At 37.5% G+C, this 19,135-nt stretch overlaps 1 protein-coding gene across 1 annotated transcript in view; it reads right to left on the bottom strand.

Annotated features, from left to right (window-relative positions):
• Positions 1-19,135, bottom strand: part of PDHX (pyruvate dehydrogenase complex component X) — a 55,025-nt gene that overhangs the window by 14,476 nt on the left and 21,414 nt on the right. Inside the window, exons 4-7 of the mRNA XM_037128264.2 lie at positions 13,054-13,253; positions 10,357-10,455; positions 6,924-7,098; positions 4,887-5,034 (exon numbers count right to left, since the gene is read on the bottom strand). Coding sequence (XP_036984159.2) covers positions 4,887-5,034; positions 6,924-7,098; positions 10,357-10,455; positions 13,054-13,253 — 622 coding nt within the window. The remainder of the gene's footprint in view (positions 1-4,886; positions 5,035-6,923; positions 7,099-10,356; positions 10,456-13,053; positions 13,254-19,135) is intronic.

Genomic DNA, 19,135 nt, shown 5'->3' with positions numbered 1-19,135 from the left:
GATTAAGAAGTATTAATAGGTAGTTACAGAATAGCCATTGGTATGTAAAGTACGGTACAGTAAATGGAGCAAAGAACTTATATGTATGACCCCTGGACATGAACAATGGTGGGGGAATTGCCTGAGGGAGTGGGTGGTGCTGGGTGGAGAGGGACAAGGAGGAAACAATTGGGGTAACTCTAACAGCATATTCAAATATAATGAAAAAAATTTACTTTGGGGGCTTGATTATAATTCTTTAAATATCTCAGATATCACACATAAGAACTTGACGGATATATTATATCCTCACACAGAAAGCAAAGAACCAATTCCTATGCTTCTGAAGAGACAAATGATTTCTCTGTGATGTATAAACAGGATGTTTACAAGATAATTCACTGTTTTCTTATCCTTTTCAAATGTCCTTATTCTGCGTATGCTTTATAATATACTGATTCTATTAGAGCTGTGGTACACATAGTCACTTAAAAAATGTATCTGGGACAAATTAAAAAATGTCTTTTTACTAATTGGGTATACGACAACAATTTTAGACCACTGCATTAAATAAGATCTGCTTGTTAACTTAACAAAAGAATATAGAGCAAATGCCAAAGATGAGGCAATGTGGGTGTAGGTCCTAGTGTAATAACTAAATATGAGGTTTTCTGGTGAATCCATTTGAATTAATTTCAGTGCAGTGCACATAATGATTTTAAGATAAAGCTGAGGACCTCTCCCTTCCCACAGAGATCATATAACTAAAGCATTTGATTTATACTTTGGCTTTTCCCAGTGGATATGAAAGTGGTGGCAATTGTAAACTGTACTTGATTCTTTATTGCAAAAGCTTCCAGAAGAAGCTGTAAGATCAAGATGCAGTCAATGGCACACAGCAGGAACCCCAAATCCTTGATTACGGTACCCTGGAACTCTGTGTGAACCACAGCGCACCCCAAAGGCGCTCGGAAGACTTCAGAGACAGATTAGATGAGTTACCATAAATACTGTCAAACTGCCATGGCAACTGTCATCTGCTTGTTTAATTCACAGCTCTTTCGGTCCAGATTTCCAAGAACATACACACATTCTGTTTCTTTAGAAACCTTTTAGGAACAGAAATATAAACGGATTTCCAGTGCTCAGACTTCTAATGACAAATCATACAAAAGACTTGGTCTGTACAAATTCAGACACACAGACATAGTCTTCTACAAATTCACTATATTTATCTTTCATGGCTCACTCAGCTTCCTTCTTGCTTCGTCTACTATCCACAGGTATCCAGAGAAGACTTTCTACACCAGCTACCCGCCCATGATTTCTAAACCCACCACCGAAGCCCACAGTCCCCACCTAAACTTCTCCACCCCAAACACTCTGCAACATGTCGTGTTCTTTGGCTGGACACCTTTTCCATCTACTTTCTCTCACTGGTTCTTCGTCACTCTAATCCGTTTTCTTTCCACTCCCTGTGGCTCACTCACTGTCGGGTTCTTCCTCTGAAGGCTGGCATGTCTCCAGGTGAGCACTTTCAGTTCCGTGCTTTTGATACCACTCACATGGTGATTCCTCCAAATTCTACCTCGAATCCTGACCTATTTGGAGCCTCAGACTTATACATCTGATTTTTCCCATGATATTTCCACCTACATGTCTAATACGCATCTCAAATTGATCATGTGCAAAGGCTACGTTTTTCAAGTTCCTTTATTGTAACTCGTTACTACAGCAATTTTCAAACATACAGAGAGGAGCCTGTCAGAGGCATTTGTTGAAAAGAAGAGAGTAGAAAACAGTTTGTGGGGGAATAGTGGACATTCTCATTTGCACAGTTACAAAACAAAGTGTGCAACATGTTTACAGAATGTTATATGCTATAACCCTATCTAAGGAAAGAGGAGTGAAGATACACAGGACAAACAGACAACATGGACTCTTTGGAGACTGACCACAGAACTCCTCACTGCAAGGACATACAAAGTCTCATGGAAAGATCCTACACACTGATCTACAGTGCTCCTGACAGACTACTGCTTCCTGTTGCATTAAAGGAGCCAAGAAAATTATTCTCATAGTAACCTCCACATCATAACTAAACAAGTATGATTTCAGACCTACAAGGGGACCTTCCAGCGTTAACTTTCTGAATATTAATCACTTTCTCTGAAGTAACTTCCCATTTGGTTCCTTGAACTTTTAAGAGCTATTAGGTTATCTTCATATGCAATGTTGAAAATCTGTACCTAAAGTGATATTATCACTCCTGCTTTCACTTGGGACAGTGGATGCAGCAAGAGAAAGTTGCCCCAGCCTAACAGGGTAGGAGCACACTTGGGATGAACTACAAAACCATAACTTTGTTGAGCTCACTAGGGAGCTGAGGTGACGGAGCAGACGGGTGAACTGAAGGGCAAAGCGTGATATCCCCTCTGAGGAAAGGCGAGCAAAGTCTTGATTAACTACTTGCAGGGCACAGAAAGTGCAGGCCAGAGTGCGAGGAGCACGAGCAGGTAGGGAACGTCAGCAGGGAGATGCAGACTATACAGACATTCAAATGGAAATGCAGGGGGAACCACGCAATCTCAAAGATAAATGACTGCTTTTTTAAGCTTCGCAGGCTTAACACAGCAGAGGACAGTGTCAGAAAATGAAATTAGATTGGTTTGTTAAAGTAAAACACATCATGCACATATTCTGGGGCTTACATCATTTGTAAAAGTAAAACACAAAAATCATAGTATACAGGACAAGAGAAAGGAAACATAGTGAAACTACAAGTTTCTTACATTATATGTGAAGTGCTGTAGTTAAAATGTGAAGGCAGCCTGTGACAGGTTAAAAGATTATACAAGGGTGGGCAAAAGTAGGCTCACCGCTGTTCATATGGAAAAAGGCATACAGGTTATGATTATAATAATACAAAAATAAATTTCGAGCTTTGTATACTCACAATTGTAAACTTACTTTTGCCCACATATTGTAAACTCTTCAACTGCCATTTACAGAACACTTCTCAAAACAAAAGTAGAACACACATTCTTCCCAAATACTCATGAAATATTCAATGAACTTGACCCTATTATGACTGTAAAATAAATCTCAACACATTTAAGATGTAAATCACATAAAGTGTATTCTCCAAACACAATGGAGTTAAACTAGAGAATTCATAAAAAAAAAATAACAGAAAGTCCCCAAATATTTGGAAATCAAACAGACATGTCTAAATAATTCATGGATCAAATAAGAAATCACAAGTGAAATTAGAAAATATCTTGAATTCAGTGAAAAGAGAAAATAAAAACACCAGAACTTGTGTGATACAGTTAAGCATTGCTCACAGAGAACCTAAAAAAGCATTATATGCTTTTGTTAGGAATAAAGTTTCTTATATTGATCTCAATTGTCACCTTATGAAACTATAAAAAGGGAAACAAATTATACTAAAGCAAATACAAGAAAATAAAAATCAGAGCAGAGATCATTAAAACAAAATTACAGAAAAACAGTAAGATGAAATCAAATGCTGGCTCTTTGAAGAGATCACTAAAATGATGACCCTCTAGCCAGAGTGCTCCAGAAAGCAGAAGGCACAAACTAGTCATGACGAAAATGGAGACATCGCTGCAGATTACACAGACGTTCTGAGTATAATAAGGTACCAAATGACTTTATACCAATAAATCAGTAACTTAGATGACATAACAGATTTTTTGGATGACAAACTACCAAAGATGATTCAGGGAGAAATTTAATTTAAAAAAAGAGGAAGAAATAGATAACTCACATCTATTTTAAAAAGTAAATTCGAGTTAAAAATCCTCTCATTAAGAAAATCAGAGGCCTAAGTAGTCTCACTGCGAAATTCTACCAAACAATTAGAGATAAAACCAATTCTACCTAAACTCTTCCAGAAAATAATGGAGGGGAAAAAATTTCCCAACTCATTCTGTTAGACCTGATAACAACCCCCCAACCCCCCCCCCACCCAAAAGTATGTCAACAGAAGAAAACTACGATTGGAATTTCTCATCTACACAAGTGTAAAGGTTCTCAGAAAGTTTTAGAAAATGGAATCAGGCAATTATGAGAAAATTAATGATCAAATGAGTTTTATTCACTCATTACAAGCAATCACTCATATAAACAAATTCACTATTTAGGAATCAACCAATAAAATTTACCATATTAACAGAAAAAGGAAAGATTATCTCAAAAGATACACAGAAAGCATTTGACAAAATCCAACACCCATCCAAGTGTGAATTTCTTCAGCCTGAGAAAGGAAATTACAAAATCCTACAGCTAACATTAAACACTAAATGCTTTCTTCCAAGATCAAGAATAAGGCAAGCCTGTCTGCTATGACCACTCACATTCATCGCTGTAACGGACACCCTGTACAGCACAGTAACGCAAGAAAATAAAATAAAAGCCGTATATATTGGAAAGTAATGATGTATCACTTTATGCTAAAAATTCTTATGTTTGTCAGCAACCTTAAAAACACTTCAAGCTTAATAACCTAAAATGCATTCTGAAGAAGTTAAAAAATTAAAACTTGTATCAAGAAGAGTGGTATCTAAGACATATTTATAATCTAAAACATTCTTAAACCAGTTTTGGATTTTATACTTTCTAAAATGTTAAGGACTGCTTTGTTCGGATATGTAGAATACCAAAAAGTATGATTTATTCATACAGAAAGGATGAAAAGTAGTATTTATAATACTATTAAACCAATTTATTTCTTATAGGAAAAGAAAACCAATTCTTTCCTCCAGCCCTAAAACATGCCCAGATGATAAAACTGAAATTAAAAGCTACACAATGTGCATTTTATAAATAAAGGATTTCATGATAGCATGTGTATTGCATTAAGTAAATTCAACTTTACTGACCTTTGACCAGATCTTGTCTAACTTTTAAAATGGCTCCAACGTCACAATCGGCAGTAGCATACGCATGAGGTATAGTACTTTTAGATTCAGTTAACCTCTTGGCAATAACTCTTCGAATATTGCTTGCCGGGATTTCAGTGAAGGTGCCCTGTAAAGAAATAACAATCTGTCCATTAAACCATAAATGGAAGGGGTAAAAAAAAAACCTTTGTAAGAGAAATCAGGTCTCAGTTACTTATGATAATAATTAATAATTAAAGATTAATATAGAAAAAGTACTATTAAAAATTCTTAGTATAAGAAACAATGTAAGAAATCTGAGTTTTACTGTTATGGTATAAAACTGTAGAAAAAACTTCATAGCTTATGACTGTAGAAAAAAGTGGAAAAATTCAAGTTTCAGTTGTAAATGGGGCTTCTTATGTCATACCAAATGACATAAGAAGATTACTTAAGATTACTTAAAAAAACCTCACAAATCATGCACAATTCCCCATGGATGTGGGTGCATGCCCACACACACTGCAGAGATGCCACCTGAAACCAGCTTGTGACATCATTTCTTAGTAACACTCAAAGCAGCCAATATATCAACAAACTAACTAAAAACGATTCTTATTTATAAAAATAGCTTACAGTAGAAAAAGATAATCTAATATATTTGATAATCTACCACATTATTTCTATTTTGGTTTGTCATTTTCTTTAAAAATAATCACACAAGTATCTTATTTCCTAAAAATTCAAAATATAAAGTATGAATGAGATAACTAAATCTCCCTGTGATTTTACTGTAGTATCTCCATTCTCTTCTTTGAACTTCTAACAAAACTATGATGGACCTTAAATTACATCTAATTCTTTTTCTGTTCTTCGCACCATTCTGGGACTGGCTTACAATCACCTCAGGACAATACAAAGATGCAGAAAATACAGCTGATTCCTTTTTTAACAAATGCACTCTTCTGGAATCAAATGTTTTAGGTTAACAAAGTACTTGATCAAAGCATATCTACATACAGTAAGAATTTGAAAGTAAGGTTTATCTTCCTAATTTTTAAAAAAGATTTTATTTATTTACTTTTAGACGGAGAGGGAGGGAGGAAGGGAGAAAGAGAGGGAGAGAAACATCAATGTGTGGTTGCCTCTCACGCGCCCCCTACTGGAGGCCCACCACCCAGGCATGTGCCCTGATTGGGAACTGAAACAGCCAGCCCTTGGTTCTGCAGGCCAGTGCTCAATCCAGTGAGCCACACCAGCTAGGGCTGAGTAACTTACTATTTAAAGAAGTAAGATTTTATTACACATACATTTTTTGCGTATGTAGTCATAAATCATTAATGTATATTAAAAAAATCTGTTTCCCATGAAACTTGTACTGTTTTCAATTCTTTTAAAAATATTATGTTAAAATACATCTCTCCATTAGAAACAGCAGCGTAGGCTTGTCTCTGTTTATTTATTTATTTTTTAAGTGCCCATTCAACTTTAAATAAACCAGGTTATCCTGCACTTCTTCTGATGGGAAGGAAGTGACATGAAACCTAGGCAAGGAAGACGGACAAGGAAACTGGAGCAGTTTGAAAAGAAAAAAGGACCGTTACACTGTATGTACTTCGGAAGAAAAACACGATTAGCTCCGGTCTCTGTGGTTCTTCATGGTAAGACCATCAATTTCCTTCATCGAAAAATAAAACACATCTACAAAGGGAGCTGGTGCCGGCTACCGGTTACTGGTGCCGCACCCAAGGCAAAAGACCCGAGAGTGTCATGATTATAGAGCCTATGTATGGCACTGAAGTTGTGGAACTCGTAGTAAATACAAGCCGAATTATAATTCTAATGTTCCTTTTGTAAGTGAGCACTGTCCAAATGAATTTGATTTGTCCTAGGAAATCTGCAATACAGAGCATTTGGAGAGTTCTGTCTTGATCACTTTTAGCGGCTGCTAAAACTACTTGTAAAACGTACAGTAATAGTACTTATTTTCTCTCCCACTTAAATCTGAAAAATAAAAATCTACTCAGATGACATTACCGCTGCGTTAGGCTGTCCAGGAGTTGACACTGGTGGGATCATCGGCCGGGGATAAGATGGCCCAGTGGTGGCCTGTGAGGGCAAAGGTGCAGCGGGGGTTATTGGAGGGGCTGGGGTCGGTCTGGACTCAGGGATCTTGCCCGTCTGTTTCAACTGGACAAGCTTGAGAGCATCCCTAGAGGTGAGAGGGAATTGGAGAGCCATGATTAACCACAAGAACTATAAAAGAACTTTTAGAAAATGGAGGTGACATGTGGAGGGAAGATACAAAAATATATACAAGTCAAGGCTATAATGCAAGATAAACATCTGAGCTAGATAAGTAAATCTTATCTCTTACTTAGTCTGCTGATTCATATTATTTGTTCAATGGCTATAGTATTTGTACATTTTCAAAAACCAAACAATATTAGAATGTTATCAAAGTATTGGGTATAGATATTCAACAGTTATTTTTATAAAAAAGAAATTAGTCTTTTTATCGGGGGTGTGTTGTCTGGAAAATAAACAATTCATAAATCAAAACACACCCTTATATTTGTGAAATAATTTTCCCAAGGCACTCAGAAAGTATCATGTTTATTGTACGTATGACTTTCATTAGTATATTTATTAAATAACTGTTAAGTTCAAAGTAGCTTGTTTATGGAGAGAAAATCACCCCATTATTAATTTTGCTTAATAAGCTACCAGCATAACTTAACATAATATACCTAACCCACAACATCATTTAGAATGAAAAGTAACTAAACTAGTAATAGACCTGCCTTTGTATTACTCTGTAAAACAAAGGAATCTTTTATAAAACGATATAATTATATTCCTAAATATGTCAAGTCATCAATTCTTACGAATTATACAATGGAATTAAGCAAATTGCTTTAAAACATTAAATCAATGTGCAAACTTCACTATTACTGCCAATATAAAAGTGCCGCAACTCCAGCAACCTTCCACCCGTTTGTACGCCTATCTGACTAATCTCCAACTTCCCATTAGAGTAAGTTTCAATAGAGCAGGCACATCTGTTTTAATACACTCTTAAGAGACACAAAATTTAAACACATGAAAAGATGTGCCAGTGTTCTTAATATGAAGACTTGACATCAAAATGATGCCACTTCTAAGTTAATTTAAAAAGTGACACAACCCAATACAAATACTGTATGTCCTCTGCCAAACGCCACCAGTGGGGCTACACAAACTGTTTAAAATTCATGCGGAAGAATGAAGCGCGTGGGACTAAAAATGAGAGACAAAATGAAAAAGAAAATCCAAAAAAAGACCCAACTGTACTTGGAAATTACTTTGATCATACAAGTGAATGAAATCCAAATGCATAAGAATAAAATTGTTTTTAAAAGAATATTTGGACTTCTGGCCAAGATGGAGACATAGGTACATGGTCTTTGCCTCCTTGCACAACCAAAAAGGACAACACCAAATTTAAAAACAAAAAATAATCCAGGACTGCCAGAAAATTGAATCGTATGGAAGTCCAACAACCAAGGAGTTAAGAAGAAACATTCATTCAGACTTGCGGGGGCGGGTAGAGATGGGCAGCGGGGGCGGAAAGGACGCACAGCAAGGTGTCAGCTGGAGGGCCGGGTGGCCCCACATTTGGGTGCAGATAAACTGTCAGCAGCAACTGGGGAGCAAGACAGACCATACAACCCAGGATTCCAGGGAAAATAAAGCCTCAAAATTTCTAGCTGCAAAAACTCTGCCTTACAGGAGAGTTCACTGGAGAGACCTACGGGGTCCTAGAACGTACACAAACCCACCTACCCAGGAACCAGCACCAGAAGGCCCAGTTTGCTTGTGGGTAGAGGGGGAAGTGACTGAAAGCTGGCCGAGAGCCAAGCAAGCAGCACTGTTTCCTTTCTGACCCCTCCCCCACATACAGAGCCGCAACACAGAGACTGTGGGTTACTCTACCCCTTACAATGTAACAGGAACTGCAAGACAAAGAAATATAATCCAAATGAAAGAACAGATCAGGACTCCAAAAAGAGAACTAAGCAACAAACAGCCAATCTATCAGATACAGAGTTCAAAACATTGGTAATCAGGATACTCACAGAAATGGTTGAGTACAGCTAATGGTTGAGGAAGTAGTGAATGCTATGCAAAGTGAAATAAAGGAGAAAATATATAGGGTGCCAACAGTGAAGGAAAGAAAACCAGGACTCACATCAATGGTTTGGACCAGAAGGAAGAACTAAACATTCAACCAGAACAGAATGAAGAATCAAGAATTCAAAAAAAATGCAAGAAGCCTAGGAAACTCTGGGGCAACTTTAAAGGTTCCAACATCCAAATCACAGGAGTGACAAAGGAGAAGAGGAAGAGCAAGAAATCAAAAACTTTTTTGAAAAAAAAAATGAAGAACTTCCCCAATCTGGCAAACAAAACACAGTTCCAGGAAGTTCAGGAAGCTCAGAGTCCCAAAGAAGTTGGACCCATAAGACTACCAGCTGATTTCTCAAAAGAAACCTTGCAGGCAAGAAGAGGCTGGAAAGAAGTATTCAGACTCAAGAAGGGCAAGGACCTCCATCCAAGATTACTCTAGCCAGCAAAGCTATCATTTAGAATGGAAAGGCAGATAAAGTGATTCCCAGATAAAAGTTAAAGGAATTCATCATCGCCAAGCAGTTATTACATGAAATGTTAAAGGGACTTATCTAAGCAAAAGAATATGATCAGAAATATGAACAGTAAAATGACAACAAACTCAAAACTATCAACAACTGAACCTAAAAAAAGCATCCCAAAACAAAAACAAACTAAGCAAACAACTAGAACAGGAACAGAATCACAGAAATGGAGATCACATGGAGGGTTGTCACTGGGGGAAGTGGGAGGGGAAGAGAGGGAGAAAAGGTACAAGAATAAGTGGCATAAATGGTAGGTACAAAATAGACAGGGGCAGGTTAAAAATAGTGTAAGAAATGGAGAAGCCAAAGAACCTACATGTATGGACATGAACTAAGGGCTTGAGAGGATGCTGGTGGGAGTGGGGGGGTGCAGTGTGAGGGGAATAAAGGGGGAAAAAATGATACAACTGCAATAGCATAATCAATAAAATACGTTAAAAAATAAAAATTACTTCCATGTTTTAGAAATTTAAATGTGAATTCATGTTTATTTAATACAAATATAAAACAATCAAAGTTCCACTACTCTGCATTTATAACCATTTCTAAGGATCTGGTTTAGTTATCAAATTAGAACTATTCCTGAGTAATGCTGCAATTATTCCGAACACTACCCTTGCATCAAACACACTTCTATACAGACAAAAATAAAAATACAAAAAACAGTGTACTTCCTTTTAAATCTTAACACTGAACAAGCTCTTCTTTAAATAATTCTAGAAAAAAACGACCTTGATAAATAACAAAATTGGTTATTACGAGCAGCACCCACGTACTCTTTCGTGAAGACCCCCCGAGGCCCAGTGGCTGTGCCCTGGCTGGCGTCCAGCGCGTGTTTGGCCAGAATATTACGGGCAGCTGGACTTAAACGGAACCTGAGAAGAGAACATGAAGGTTAGAGGAATCAACACTCATATTTGATTCAAATATATCTAAATGTCAACAATTTTTCCTAATAATTAAGAAAATAGAAGAATAAAGCTAAAATAGTCACAAATAAATTAATCTGCACTAATCTTTTTTTAATAAATCAAAACATCTTCACAGAAATTTAATTACTATTTCAAAGTATTCTTTTAAGAAGAGTAAATATTCATAAGGAGAGAGTTTCTACTTTTCACATGGCTCATGACAGATAAATCAGGAGCTACAATGTTTCTTCATTTTTTGTGATGAAATATACTTAAAGTTTACCATTTTAAGTATTTTCAGTGTAGAATTGAGTGGCACTAAGTATGACCTCATGGCTGGACAACCGTCACCACCGTCCTTCCCCAGAACCTTTCATCTCCCTGGACCGAAACTCCGTGCTGGGAAAGAGCAATTCCCTGTTCCTCCCTCTCCACACGCCCGGCAATCATCATTCTACTCTGCCTGTATCGCTTCGGCCCTCTGGGCAGCCCATGGAAACCATACAGTCTTTGTCCTTTTACGAGTGGCTTACTTAGTGTAAGGTCTTCGAAGTTCATTCAGGTGGTGTGCGTGTCCGCATTTTCTCCATTTTACGGCTGAATACCATTCCATTGCATGGATATAGCGCATTTTGGACACATAGGCTGTTTCCGCCTTCCGGCTCTAGTAAATAATGCTTTTATGAATGTGAGTGTCCAATATCTCCGAGTCCCTGCTTTCAATTCCTTTGAGTGTTTATGCAGCAGGGAAACAGCTGTGTCATAGGGTAACTCTATTTTTAATGTTCTGGGGAACTAGAGCAGCCACACTGTTTTCCCCAGGTAGTAACCTACCATTTGACATTCTCACCAACAGTGCATAAGAGTTTGAATTTCTCTACATCCTTGTCAACACTGGGCATTTTCTAGCATTAAAAAAAAAAAAAAACAGATATTCTAACGAGTGTGAAGTAGTATCTTCTTGTAGTTCTGATTTGCAGTTCCCTAATACACAGTGATACTGTACAGTTTTCATGTGTTTATCGGCCATCTGTACGTCTTTTTTGGAGAAAACGTACACTTGGGTCCTTTGCCTATTTTCATTAGGTTGTTAATTTCATTTTGTTTGAATTGTATCTTTCAAACAAAGTCCTTAGTATTGCTCCAGTCCTTAGTATCTAGATGAAATCATTTTGTAATTTACAAACACTCCAGACAGTGAGAGGCAAAAACAATTATGCTGATTCTACAGACGAGGAAACTGAGGCAGAGTGAAAGGTAACATGACTAGTAAGTGCCTACTCTTCCTCTGAGGCCTGAAAGCACAGCAGCAAACACAAAGGACTGCACAGTCGGACAAAGAAAATCAGCACAAGGAGTTGAGTCCACAAGTTTACAAACTAGAAGTGAACTGGAACACATTCATTTTGTTCCGTGCTGCAGGTGCGTGAGCTGCATCCGGGAAATGCTCTACCTGATATGGACTCAGTGCTACCCAATCTTCACCGAAATTTCCGATTTTTATGTAAGATTAACTAGTAGCCAGCTAATTTGAAGTGTTTTAAAGAAAGAAAGTCACTGCATGGGCCAGCACTGTGCAGGTTCACAGCCAGCTGGTTTGTAAACCATGCCCTAGGGCCTCAGACCCAGGGTCTCTGACTATGACTTGACAGAGAAAGCAGGCCCCTGTCTCTGCGCGGGGCGGGGGGGAGCACTGAGCACAAGACGGCCGTGAGCCTCTGCCTTCTGATCTTCGTGTGAAAAGGAGAAAATAAAGGGAGTTATGGCCATAGAGTCACAAACACTGTGTGATAACAGGAATTTAAAATTCACTACTTCAAAAACACATTTTTTTGCCTGACAAGAACTGACAATGGTAAACTAAAAAAAAAAAACAAAAAAAACTAAAACATGAAAGGGTTTTACTTAAGTGCAAAAGTGGTTTTTAGGACATTTTCTCTACAAATAACTTTTTCCTATAAAGTAGTATAAAGTTATTTGTACTATAGAAAATATTAAATAAGTGAAACTTGTTAGAATTTTCAGAGTCCACCAATTAAAGCTATGGAAAGCTAAAGTAAAACAATGTTTACTAAGTATCCGTGTTGTTAAAGAACAACTAGACAAAACAAAGCTCAAATCTCTCTCAAACTCAAATGCAAAATAGCTGGAAAAGGGACACGTGTTGAAATGCTAATTTTATTATTAATTATACATTTAAAAGTGGTGTTCGTAGCACAGTAATTGGAATCCATGAATGGGAACACAATGGGAAGTTTTATATACCGAATTCCATCCTGGAATCCTACAACCTCATTCAAGCTCAGTGTGGACACGCAGAGGGCGTGCCCAGTACCTGGAACACAGCAGGTGTTCATTCAATACCTATTTGTTTGTTGAATGAACAAATAAAGGTAAAGCACTCATTCCTAAGTCTCGGTTTCCTAAGAGAAAAAAAAGGAAGGTCAGCAACTTCCTACTTAATGTACAAAGATGTTTTAAATATTATATGATTAAAGTACTATAAGAGTTGCCATAACATATTTCTTTTTTATACAACATCATTCGAATAAACATACTCACTGCAATTTCCCTGGTGTGTGTTCCTTTTTGACAGGGGCAGAAATCGGTGGTTCTGGCGAGGGGGGAGGCGCTGACGGTTTTGAAGCGGCTGCAGGAGGACCTACATCTTTGGGAATTTCAACATGTTTCCAGTCTTCTCCTTCTTCAACTAGCAAACCAATTAGTGAACCCAGCCGTATATTTTTAGACCCTTCTTCAACCTGTATTTTAGAAAGAAAATAACTGCAGAGATGGGAAGGCTCATGACCGTACGGAACAGTTTATTCCTTTGTTGGACAATTCGTTACTGGTTAGAAAGATCTCTTAACTGGCGCTGAAATCTGCTTCCTCCTCACCCCCACTCACCACCTTCCTTTCCTACGTTCCCACTGTTACTCCTTCCCTTCGCACTTCCCCCTCCCAGTTACTGATACTGTCTCCTGAAATAAATACACACACAGACACACACACATCCAGAATCTCCCCTTTCTCACAGCCTTTCAATATATAAGACGTATCTGTGATGGTCTGCCTTCTTAATCCCACACTAGACCGTGGTTACACATCTCAGCTATTGGTAATCTTTCTCAGGGCTTCCACACAATGGCTTCAGAATTCCAAGAACTCATAAGAGATTAATTCCCCCAAACAGGTTCTATTTACTTTACTAAAATTAATTTAAAGAAAATATTTTCAGTAGACTTGATCTAGAATAAATAACATCTCACTGTATAGACAGAATTGGTTAACTACTCTGGTTAATGTTAAGTGCGGTTTCCACCTCTCTCTGTATCTATTCACAAACCTGGGACAAAATGAAACTGCATGGCATTCTCATGGGCACGTCAGAAACATGGTGGTTTCTCAGCTAAGCAAACGCATTTGCACAGATAACACCACTTAAAAGTATAAATAAGACTGAAGATAAAGCTTAAGATAAATATATTTTAAGTGCTTCAGTAGTACTAATTTATTTTAAAAGAATCAATTCTTATTTAATTTTAGAAAGTCCCTAGAGAACCTTCACATGACAGTATAAGTTCAGTAACAGAGGAAAATGTCATTCCTTTAAAATGTGCTATTATTGGCTTTCAATTGTCTTAAATAAGGTTCATTACAGATGTAATTTAATGAATAATTGAATGGCAGGCTGCAGGACGTTGCCCAATATAGTAATCATAAATAAACTCCTAAAATGAGACTGGTATTTCTGAGTAACACTAAGTTTGATGCTGATTAGTATGAGCACCATTCTTCAAATAATAGGACATAAGTTCCAGGAACAAGGAGTCTTTCTAAGTTACTGATTACTAATGGAGAAGAAACGAAACAGTGGCTTTGATAAAGCAAAGTATACATAAGAAATGTGTATTTAACACTAAGTGAGGATGTTTAAGAAATTGCAGGCTGTGGAAAATACCAGTTTGTTTAATGTTTTGTCACACACTAAAGTTCCTTAGACTGCTTATTGTCTTCAGTATACCAAAAAGATGAGTTACGATTATCATTCAGTTAACATTTTGTCTTCTTCTAAAAATGTCTAATTATCTGCTTATGAATTGCTAACTCAAAACCACGAAGTAAAATAGCTCCTATTCTTTAAAAAAATCAATTAAAAAAACACTAAGCAATATAAAGTCTACTTGATATTAATTCCTATCAACGGTGAACCAGAAACAGGATCAATACCCAAGTACAAAGAACATCGCTCCAATGCAAAGCATTCTTTAAGAGGAAAGCTGTGTTGAAAAAATATCAATGGATTTCTGAAATCTGAATCAGATACTATATTAAATCTAAAACTGACACCTCAACTGTTTTATCTACAATAAATTGTAAAAATGATTCCCATATATACTCTGCCAACTGATACCTTCACAAGCAGGTAATGAGCATTTAGTATCATTTCAACTTTTCTCATATCTAAATATTAAGTACAATTTATTTTTAACTACTCACATTTTCCCATTAAAAAATGACAGCATGAAGAATGATACCCAAATATAATGGCCAAGTGTATGCTACCATACAACTTGAATATATAACAGAAGTTAAATGAAAATAGTCTATTTGTAGTTCAATTTAAAGTCATTAAAATCACCAAATGAAGTTAAGATCCTTTCTCTGACTTTATTACCTGAGAAATAAGAGATCTTTTAGAGGTGTGCTAGTTTCCTGTAGACTAGTTTGTTTAGGTTGCAGTCGGCAAATATTTAAAATGGGGGAAGGCTCAGTAACAGAAGACTAAATAATGCTCTTTCCAAGTTGTGTTTAGAAACCAAACAAGAGACGAGCCTGTTACTGCTCCCTCTGAGTTAGCTCTGGGGATGCGCCCAACCCACTGCAGCACCCAGTTCTTCTCCCAGGCGCCGGGCTGACTTGATCGGAATCCTCTCCTCCTCTCGGGCCTCCGCTACCCTTGTGCCTCTGATCTCTCAATATGAACTGCACAGGATTTTTACTCTGAGCCTGGCTAAAACTGCTGATTAATGCTGAAATACTGGATCTAAAATTTGTCGTTCAACATGTTAGCGGTCATGCCTATTCTTCTACACACTTCGCTGGTTTTAATGCTGGCTCTGCTACTTACTAGTTAGGTGACCTTAGTAAAGTTTCTTTATTTCACCATGACTGTTTCTTTGTCTGTAATGGAAATAATAATAGTTGCTACTCAGAGTTGTTATGAGGAAATAAATGAGATAGATACAAGACCCAAAACAGTGCCAGAAATCTGGTAACCACTATATAAATGTAAAAGGTATCATCTTCATCATCATGATCATTATCATCATGGTGTTGGTATTTCCCTCCAAGTTACGGTGTTAAAACAAAAAATATACTCAACACGGATCGAGATTAGACTACAGAGCAGTGTCCCTTGGTAAGGGTTGGAAATTCACACCTTAAGGCCCGGCAACCACAAGGCTGGAAGTACTACAGAGCAAACAGCAACGTATGAGACCACAGGAAGTAAGGTCTGTGACAAGCTACTCTTCCACGATACTCCACAGAGGCTGAATTCTGTCCCAAGGCGTGCCCTCCATGAAGGGGCTACTTACCAGAGACATCACCACAGACTTGACATAAATCACCTGCAAATATGCTCAAAACTGCCACCTAACCCCACTGGTGGACCAATAAAGGATAGGAGATGACCACAGAGTAGCTACAGCAGTATTTCCCAACACGAAAACTGAGGGGGTTCATTCCACCTAAGTGCTGGTAAACACGGTGTTTTGGATCTGACATTAAAAAACAATCAGTTAGTTAAGCAATTGTTTAAATGTTTTTCTTTTTAAAAGTGGAGTACCCGAGAGCTGCTAAGTAAGTGCTGAAGGAGCCTGCACTGTGGTTGGCGGAGATAAGCTGAGTCACAGGGCTGACTGCCACCAGGGTTTGAATCATTACACAGTTTTCAATGGTTTTTATTCTTTAAAATATAATGATTAACTCATGTGCACAATGAACTAGGGTTTAAAAGGAACATAAGTAAGAAACACTGAAGTTGAAAGCTAATCAATGACAAGACCAGATAAACTGTGAGGGGCCGAAGAAACATTCAGCAAGTCCTCGAATAAAGGTTTGTCTGGCCTTACCAGCAAAGTGCCAGGCTCTGTTCTAGCACAGTATTAACTCATTTAATTCTAATAATCTTATGAGGTTAAGTGCCATTATCACTGCCATTCACAGATGAGGAAACTGAGGCATAACAATGTTAGTGCTGAAGACCACAGTCTATCAGGCACCGAGCCACACACTGTCTGGCACACCCCCTGCCAGCGTTCAGTATGGCGTTCAGTATGGTCGCAGCAAATCTGTGACTGCATTCACACCACCAAGTGACCACAAAGCACCTCAGGGTAGCGCTACCATTTTTAAAAGGAGCTTGAAAGAGAAGCTGTAAAGTGGGTTATAACTGATTTAGCTTTTAATTCTTGGGGAGCATAGGCTCACTTACCATTTCAAAAGGAAAAAATCAGAACCGAGAATACCCTCCATTTAATAGAATTTGCTCTGAGCTTTCAGAGGGTATTTTCTCAATTAGAAATGTTAGTCCACAGAGAAGAATTAATTGAAGCTCTCACAAGGTCAGATTTCAACCATAAACTTTCAAATTATAAAATGCAACTTTGGGAATTTAATAAAAATAAGGGCAGGCTACCTAACAATAAAATAAAATCATATTGAAAAAAATTCTTTAGAAAACACTACTGACATAGTATTGAAGATACAGTGAAGAAACTGATTGAAGACAATCTCTAATAACCCTCTATGACACCCTGATATTCTTCTTTTATTAATTTATTATTTAAAACACCTGCCATCCAAATTGCTGAATAATAAATTTAAGGTTATTCACTAATACGTTTGTAATAATTTAAGGTTTTCTGCTCAACAATTTACTAGTGGTTAAATGAGAATTTAACCTATTAATTGAACTAAATTGGAAAAAATCATAAAATTATTTAAACTGACAGCAAATATTCTTTATTAACATTAAGAGCTTCTATGCTTTTCTGGTTCTAGGTGAAATGCAACAAATATTATTATTTCATATTTAAAGTAGAATTCAGATGCAAACATTATAGAGTGAATACAAAGAAAAAATCAAAATGGACGGAGGGGAATGCAAACCCCCCTTAAAAGACTGTGGAAATAAATCCCTGGGAATAGCAAAATAGGTTATAATTCTAATACTTTCACAAATGTAAAAAAACTTAAAAACTAGAGCTTTATAAAATCATCTCTTGGCTTTAATAAGCTCAATTATCCAACTCCTTGATTCTGAAAGTAAATTCTCTTTTATGTATTCCTATAAAATCATTTTATTATTTATGCTAATATGACATTATTCCACAATGAAAGATAAAGGTACAACTTGCTTGTGTGGGTTGGAGGGCTGGAAATGGAGTGGGGTGAATATGAAAGGCTGAAAAGAAATAAACCAGTAATATCATCTTGCTTTTTTTCCCATTTTTCCCCAGTAAATTGCACACTCTGTGACATTAATATACTCCCATTTCTACTACCCAAAAAGCATGTGAAATGATAATAAAGCCATAAAGCCCTAAAATATACATACAATCTTTTCTTTGGCAAGAAAACAGCTATTGGTGCCACTAAAGCTGCTATCGGTCACGTCCCCACGGCTCCCCAGAGCACCAGGGGCCAGAGGATCAGGCACTGCTGACCTGCGACACTGTTAGCAAGCAGCACTGCACTGCTAAGCGGCTACCTGGAAAATGCGATCAGCTCTGGAAGACGTTCATAGCCAAACAATCCAGACAGTCGGGGCCAAGAACACAGCTTGCCAAAGCACACATGATAAAATGTAGCTGGGCTCAGTACATATGGCAATTCAAACAACTTTTTTTCTCCCTGAAAATGCTGCATAAATTAGTCAAAGAAACTATTTTTGGGGGGGTATTTATATTTTTTAAGCCTACAATCATTGCTGCTGGGTGACATATTTGCATTTAGTTATAAAAGGAAAGAAATGTTTGCCATCTGTTCATATTTCCTCCAAGGAAACATTTTTCAACAGTGTGTTTTACATGGCTACTAATATTGTGGATTACAAGTGAAGGACATTTGGCAAATTAGAATGTAAAAAATAACACAGAAGCACCCAGAAAAAAGGGAAAGAGGATTTTCGAGTAAGAAACACAAGTGAAAACCGTGTGTGGACCTACATCTCATTGGAGTCGAGCATTTCCAAGTGTGGTCTTTGGATACAACGTAGAAAGGAAGCTGTTGCGTCCATGCTCAGAGCAGAGGCAAGCTGGAGTTTCAGAATTAAAGACACATCAACAAGGGACTACTGATAGACAAGCAGCTTATCTGTACAAACCACATTGCAGAGGCATGGATTAGCGTCTAGTCACAATTCCTCAGACAAACAGACAGAAAGCATGGGATCCAATGGTCACCAAGAGCTGAGGGAATAAATACAGTGATGACGGGAAGAGCAACATGCATTGACACTTGGTGGGTGACAGGTCTTGTGAGGACTGCACGGGTGTTCCCTCGTTTAATCTCCACCGCTTCCCCATGACGTAGGTATTATTATTATCCCCACATTATTATGAAGAAAAAGGTAGAC

This window comes from Artibeus jamaicensis, unplaced genomic scaffold (assembly GCF_021234435.1).
Source record: "Artibeus jamaicensis isolate MK-2021 breed Jamaican fruit bat unplaced genomic scaffold, CSHL_Jam_final contig_797, whole genome shotgun sequence".
NCBI lineage: Eukaryota > Metazoa > Chordata > Mammalia > Chiroptera > Phyllostomidae > Artibeus > Artibeus jamaicensis.
Note: the sequence above shows the minus strand (reverse complement) of the source record. Positions and strands in the feature narration are given on the sequence as shown.